The following is a 7,879-nucleotide window of genomic DNA, read 5'->3' on the forward strand; positions in this document are numbered from 1 at the left end:
ATCTTCTCCCGCCCCACTATATCATCAACAATGATTCAAATTTGAATGACAGATTACATCTTGACTCGCAATCACTAAATAATATACATTCGCCAGTTTTACTATGAATGAATGAGTGTAACTTGTTTTTTAGAACACGGGTGTTCACTTTCATACACCTTGATGTGCCCGCTTATGAGTCACCGTATATGCAACTTTGTGGGGGTTGCTTTTTTGAGTATTTCATGCTATGGTTCATACCTGACAGTTCCCATACATTGTAACGACGCTATTATTTTCCGTAAAAATCCGGACGTATAAGTTGGACTTGTCCACATGCGACTGTCCGTCATTCGTGTAATTGTAATGCATGGCGCGTTCTTATAACTATCTAACTAAATTTGAACCAACTGATGGGGCACGACAAAAAGCTTAAGAAACATTTCAACTGCAAAATCGATTAGAATTATCTTGTATCTGCTTATATATTTTATGCATTAACACCGAAGTCTCAAAGTTTAAACACCGACGGAAATTACGAAGTATAGTTACAGGGCACAGGGTCCAGCGCCGTAGCACATTAGTTGATTAGCGCAACTGCCAAGCTCTTACCCTGAGGTAATAGGCTCGTAGCTACCATTGTGAGCGTACGTGAGGTTTATGAAACAGAACACCAGTGTTATAATGACTGTCGTTTTCCGGCCTCCCGTGGATTAAAGGTTATACTCTTCATTATATTGCTGTGTAAACCCAGCAGAGGCAGCTGTTTGCCCTGTGAGCTATTTAATTATAGATTTATATACATTTAGCAGTAAATTTTATATTAATTTATTCCGAAAGTACGTCTTTAGAGCAAATATTACACTGTAAATCATAGGGGTGAGTAAGAGGCCGTTTTCTGAAGGGTGGAAATTTTTACCTTCTTTGTCCGTTCCACCATTAATGTTGTTATATTTTAACCAATGCACATGCATGTATGAGATAGGTGTTTATTAATCGTTAGATGTCTGCTCAATTTCCTGCTTGTCTGTTTGTAAGGAAACGCCTGTTCACGTTTTTTTTACGTCTTTACTTATGGGAGCAGCCGAACTGTGTTTCTTATCTCATGCATCGTATTCAATTTTTGTCGCTTTTTCTTTTTTATCCAGTCAATTGTTTTAGATGGGTGGTAGTCGGCCATTACGTTAATCATTAGGTTATAAAGACGAGAAGTCAAGACTCTATAGAAAGCAAACCTAACTAACCGCACCTTAACACAGTCTTATTTAATAAACTTTTAAAAAAGCGTGTTGTATGCGATTATAGAAAGGACGAAGGCAGAGCTCAAAAACGAATTTTGTTAAAATTGTTAAGACCTATTCGTACTAAGTTAAATATGTTATTTGTAACCTAGAATAAGTCATTTTAAGAAATAGAACAAAGCTATCGCAGTCAACTGTAACAACAAGTTATTTGATATTAATTTAACCAACGGTGACAATCGGCACAGTATGTAATGTCCTAAAATAATGACGTAATTAGCTATAGCGGCAACAACAAAAAGTGAATTTAACAATATCCCCCGTCCCCGGACCGTTTTTCAGCCATTTTATTCTGACTTTCGGTGCATGCGCAGTAGCCTTGTGGAAATATCATGACATCGGACTGGGTATGTAGCTCCCAAAGTTAGTATAGATAGACCGTTGGTAGTTACCTTTGTTTGCTTGAAAATAACGCAGGATGTGTCGCTTATTATGCATATACAACAGTTGTCTTTATATAGTAAACTAAGTTTAAATAAACTCTATTACGAAATCTGTACTAAACGTACAGTCAACCGCTTCAACCACAAAATACAAAAAAATGATGATTTCCAATGTAAATGGCTGATTCAACGAGAAATATTACCACCGTTACAATGAACAAGCCAAAAAGGATCATATGTTATTTGAGACAACTTCCCGAGACAGGAACTCTTTGGGTTTAGTCTCCTACCCGTCGTTTAATCTGCTGCTTCTTAGTTGCAGAGAAACATAGACTTCGGTCTTTTTTTATAGCTAAAATATTTCATGAGGTTTCTTTGAGAGAAACGATGTTCAAAAGCTACGTAGGTTATAGTATTTGAAATATCTATCGGTTTATGAATAAAAAATACATAAAGGCTTGAATTTTACGATTCGACGCCAATTCAAGCGTGCAAGTGGTTTTGCAGTGAATTGGCGTATGGTAAGCCATTACCTGAAAGCAGTAAAATGGAAGCCTGGCACGAACTGTAGTTAGTCGTAATTAGTTTGTAGAGTTAGGTTGCGATGGCAATGGTAATAGGTTGCAACCAGTAGGTGTCGCTCGTGAGTTGCTTCAATTTGTTACGGCGTGCCAGTCTCCTGACGTAGTAGGTTGAACGCTACCCTAAGTCTAGTAGGGTTCAATTCCAATTGTCCTTTTGGAATATCTAGCCTCGATTATAAGGACGACTCGACTGGTATTATGTCTGTTGAAAATCATTCACGTTTAATTTGTACAAGTGAATATAAAGATTAAACTGCAATATCTCAAAAAGTTGTTAGCTTCGCTTAACTATAAATCTATGCAATATAACATTGTGTGACATTGCAGTGATTACATGCTTCCGGTTTCAAAGGTTACGAATTGGTTTCAAATTACGTTTTGAAACCAATTCGTATAAAATATAACATCACAGATCGAGCCTACAAATAATTAAGTTGAGATTATTTAGTTGGAGCCTGAGCGATCAAAGAACATAATTGTGCCGAATTGTTTATAATCATGGAAGAATTTTGGATAAAACATTCTGTTAATGCCACGGTGTGTGAAATGATGTTGGATTCAAATGAATACATTAGCGAACCAGAGGTGAATGAAATCATGCAAGTCTTGCCAAACTACGAAGATAAATATGTTTTGGAGCTTGGTGCTGGCATCGGGTATGTTTACAGTTTATTAACAACTGCGTTATTACAACTGCAGTTACCCAGCCACGCAAGGGTAAATAAGTTACATTCGTCGTTTTTTATTCATGCGACGAAAAACATAACCAATACCACGGCATACTAGTAGTGTTTATACTATAAAATTAGTATAATAAACTAGCTAGATGGTGTCGTGTTAAAGTTGTCTTTAGAGCGCGTTGTTTTTACAGTTCGAAGATAACGGGGATTCTATGTTTTGGCTCCAGTGTCGCAAAAAAATCGTTCCCCGAAATAATCGTTCCCACATTTGACAAACTGGACATGCGCATAAAGTAGTGGTCACGTGAATACTATTTTTCACAACGCCAATAAAATATTTATTCCGCTTGCGAACAGTCAACCCCGTAGTTTATACACAGTATTATTTTCGTAAGAGATTAAAGTATTTAATCGTTGGAGTGGAATTGTTTTTACGAATGTCGTCATCAAGGGTCACAAGTCAATGGGAACGATTTTTTCGGGGGAACGACTTTTTGCTGACACCGGCGGCAAAGTGGTTGGCGCCCCTGCCATGCCTGTAATACAGAAGTAATGAGTTCAAGGCTCGTCGTTGCTACCATTGTGAGCGTATGTGTCCTTTGGCAAGACGGCTAACGGCAATTGCTCCAACCCAGTGATCACTAATCGGTTGTCCAAATTATCAGCCATACATAAAAAAAATAAAAAATCCCCAAAAAATAATAATCACCTACAAAGTAACATTCATGGTAACTCGTAAGCTGGCACGAGGTGATAAACCCGTGTGATAACGATTGTCGTTTTCCGGCCATGCGAGGATAAAGTAAGTTACCTTTATTCAATAATTTTGTGAATCCGTATAGCCTTAGCGGAGACACTTAATGGCGATTGCTTCTCGGCAATGGTCACTAAACGTTTGTTCTAACCAACAGTCATATACAGTAAAACATTACAAAGTACCATCAACAACAAACGTGCTCAACCATAAGCAGGTATTGTATGGCTGTTAAAAATTTAAAACACCAGCAGTGTTTAACTGAAACTGGCCACGAGCACGATTAAACAAAAAAGCGCATCCTTCATTATAACACAACCCTATATGTGGCAGTCGATTTACATCTCGTTTGTGCGATAAAGCCAAGAATGTCGTCGCTGTCGACTTCATGCAGAAGTTCATTGAACGAAACAAAGAATTAAATTCGCACAGAAACAATCTACAGCTAAAGTGCGAGAACGTCATGAAGTTAGATTTCCCCGACCTAAGGTGGGCAAACATTTTAATGTGATATACGGCAAATATAATGCAGCCACAATTATATGCATTTCACTACCCTTTAAACCGCAGTTTTGACATGGTGTTTTCCAACTGGTTGTTCATGTATTTATACGACGATGAGGCAAAAACTCTATTATCCCGTATCTTGAAATGGCTGCGTCCTGGAGGGATAATGTTTTTCAGGGAGTCTTGCTACACCAAAGTTGGTACGTTGCATTGAAACAAAATTCCTATAATTTTATAATTGTGTATTATGTTTATACTTTCAACATTTTATTTAATTAATCAGCCAGACTAACAAAACTTATGGATTTTTTTACGTGCAGGAAACCAAGGATGTGAAGACAATCCATCAGTGTTTCGCTCACCGCCTGACTACAACAAGATGATCAACTCTGTAACTGCAAAGACGGAGAATGGTTCTTTTGGTTTTAATGTACTAATACATGAACCGGTTGAAACCTACATTAAAGTAAACTTATTTATTTTAACTATTGAAACCTACAATAAATTTAATCTGATTTATTGTAAATATTTTTTAAGACCAACATTAAATTAACCTGATTTTGATTGATTAAACTGATTTAAATTAAATATTATTTTAAACCATTATTTCTATATTCGCAGTACAAACGAAACCAACATCAGATATATTGGATCATGGAGCGTGTCGAAGTCTAGAACATACAGCACGACTATTAGTTACTTCTGTCGAACTGTCTAAGTCAACTTGATTAGGGTCCAAACAGATTAAAATTTAATACGAATAAAATGTATTCCAGAATATAAGTTGTATTGTGTTAAAATATAGCAAGTTGTATTATTTATTGATCTGCATCGCAATTTGAAATATTTGACATTACACAACTTGAGCTATTGTAACATTTCCACTTTATCGCATATGCGGTTACAGTGGAGAATGATTAGATTACAATAGGAATGTTGGATTAGGACTCATACGCCCGGCTAAGAACACATACGACCTGTGCCGTTGCTTTATGTTCTTGTGGCCGTAGCAACGCAGCCGTTAACACAGGTGGTTATAGATACACTTCGTATTAGCTTACGAGTTGCCATGTATGTTACTTTGTGGGTGATTTTTTGGTGCCTAAAAATTAATAAAGGCATGAATAACTCGGTGGCACTGAAATTAAATATGGTTGCCATGTAGTTTATGCCTTGCCGTTAGACCTTACCCGTATATGAAATAAAAAAGATGTTGAAGGTAAATTCGAGTAACGACAATCTAAAACCTCGAATCAATGTGAACTTAAGTTGTTATACCACAATGTTAAATCGACGCCACAAAAAGCACGCCGTTAAACCGACGTCACAATCTGTTGTTTGGTCAGATTGCTCACGTGACTGACGCCTCGCACCAGCTGATTACGCCGGACTTGATTACTCCGTGCATAAAACGCATTTTCACAAAGCGAGTTACCACGTTCCAGTTTAGATGCAGTTGGTTCCGCACCAGAAGTTACTATATAGTTGGAAGGTTTGAAGGAGGTGTATTGCACAACTTAAGTTAAGTGTTTATATTTCATTACTTATGTATTATATTATGTTATAACATGTTGTATAATATACCGTATATTATAGTTGTATGCTACTATAAAGTAACATTATTGTACTACAATACATACCATAATATTATGTTACAAGTTTCATGCCTTACTGCGTTTCATATTTTATGACAGTTTAGATTTAAATTCTTCTTTAATACCTTCATTTTCAGCAATCGCAGTATAGTTCTTTATTACGTCGCTCGCGACTTCACACGCAATGTCTCGGTTCAAAATCGCTGCGTTCTGTTACGTCATTAGCTTCGTTTCGTCATAGCCGAACAAAGCGCGACTGTCCTACGCGTGCGTTTCGCTACGTTTTTTTGCATGGGGCCCCATGCAGCATGTACGTTTTGCGTTGACGCGAGGCACTTTAGTTGTATATTTTATTTATATTTCCGCTATGAGCGCGAAACAAGAAGATCAAAGAATTGGTAAAGTATAAATAACAATTGACAATATTACGTACAAAAGTTCTTTTCTAGAAACACCGATGGTGTGACGTCACGAAGTAGAAGAACCCACTTAGTAAGTTCATTGTTTTGTCACAAACTGGGTTAATATATTTTAATACCGATTTGTTGTAGATTTTGGTATGTGACGTCACAGATGATCAAGCGGACCATGGCGCGAAAATGGAATGAAGGTAATTATGACGTTATAATATACAACGTAATGTTCAACGATTAAATTGTTGCAGAAAAGTCTGCGAATAAAGCTGCAGAAGAAAAGCGCAAGGTATTGTATATATAGTGTATATTATTGTGAATGTCTAATAATAAACGGAAATTTAAAACCAAATTAAAAATGGAATCCGTGTATGTTTTACCTGTAATGTAACCAATACGTATATATAACTGCGGTTTGACTATAGTTATACCATAGATATCTAAACATGTTTAGACATCTATGGTTATACCATATACTTTTGCAGACGAAGAAAAAAGACGAAGACGCCGATAATGGATACGCGGTTTGGGATTTTTAATTGAGTTGCGTGTGTGTCTGTCTGCACTGCTGTATTATTCTTATGCTGGATCTAATGTTGCCAGCTATTTTTAGTCAGTCACTACTATAGTGCATTTTGAATGTCATTGAAACATTTTCGAATGAAACCATGGCAAAATTCTAGCTGGATCAGATTTTTTTGCTATGTTGGTACAAAAATACTCTAGTAATATCAACACAACATTCCTATAAAAGTGATAAAAATTCATTTATATACTCGTAGGTAAACCTTTTTACGCGACTAAACTTGAATCAAACGTCATGTAGCGCGATTGGGGCGATGGCCACGTCACAATTTCGCTACGACGTCTATACGGTGGGTCATAGCATTGTCATGACCCTGCGTTTGGCGCGGTTACATCAGTTTTGATTTAAGTTTCTTCACGGTCGGGTTGTTGCTTGTACGTCACCGCCAGTGATGCTACGCTGGAACTTCGGTCACTGTCAATGCGGTTCGTGTAACAACCCCACGAAGTTTTGTAACGGTCGATGCGGTGCGTAACACTCAAACGTTATAATATTGTGTGATGACACGACGTGTGTATCGCGGTACAAACATGGCGACTTACCTTTTGATTAGAAACTGCGGACCTTGTGGTCGAACATTTAATATGGTGTACAATGCAGATGATTGTCTTTCAGTTATATTTTCTTTGAAGATATTTCAATGAATATGTTCGCCGTAGTTACTTTTTGACTGCGTCCCCCTTTTGAATGGTTGAGCTGTTGTGTTCATTGCATGCTGCACATGTACGTCGCTGCACCCTCTTACTATTTCTGTCTTTTTGTTGGTGTATTTTTGTTTTGCACATTGTCTATGTGTTTCGTTGTACCTTTTTTTTGTCTATATGGTTTGTTTTACCTTGCCTAGGTATGGCAAGGGGTTTCTCACCGGAGTAGAAACCCACTACCATTGGCTGGGGGCTTGTCGTGCCGTAGTGGCTTTCCACCAACGCCAGCCAGATAAGCTACGAAGGTATTTCAATCTTGTTTTTTTATTTTTCAGCAGCTTCTTCGATGATAGTCCTTCCGTTTAGCTTTACAAGCGTGCCATGTCTTCTTAATTTAAACTTAATTTATGCTTTCTGGCTTAGAATATTAGGTAACAATCATGATACGTCACG

The 7,879-nt window shown here is 37.4% G+C and overlaps 1 protein-coding gene across 1 annotated transcript; it reads left to right on the forward strand.

Moving 5' to 3' along the window:
- Positions 1-2,638: 2,638 nt before the first annotated feature.
- On the forward strand, positions 2,639-4,971 carry LOC149741348 (uncharacterized). The gene is made up of 5 exons (XM_089872495.1): positions 2,639-2,903; positions 4,015-4,170; positions 4,252-4,388; positions 4,509-4,654; positions 4,810-4,971. Exons 1-5 carry the CDS (start codon positions 2,746-2,748, stop codon positions 4,861-4,863), a joined length of 651 nt encoding a protein of 216 aa, XP_089728621.1. The 5' UTR covers positions 2,639-2,745; the 3' UTR covers positions 4,864-4,971.
- Positions 4,972-7,879: the final 2,908 nt, after the last annotated feature.

This window comes from Ciona robusta, chromosome 1 (genome assembly GCF_009617815.1).
Source record: "Ciona robusta chromosome 1, ASM961781v2".
NCBI classification, from domain to species: Eukaryota; Metazoa; Chordata; class Ascidiacea; order Phlebobranchia; family Cionidae; genus Ciona; species Ciona robusta.

Bases quoted from the DNA above. Each gene is read 5' to 3' on its own strand.
- LOC149741348 (XM_089872495.1), top strand. From the start codon at position 2,746: ATGGAAGAATTTTGGATAAAACATTCTGTTAATGCCACGGTGTGTGAA. The intron at 4,171-4,251 runs GTGGGCAAACAT...TTTAAACCGCAG, and splicing joins TTAGATTTCCCCGACCTAAG to TTTTGACATGGTGTTTTCCA. The intron at 4,655-4,809 runs GTAAACTTATTT...CTATATTCGCAG, and splicing joins CGGTTGAAACCTACATTAAA to TACAAACGAAACCAACATCA.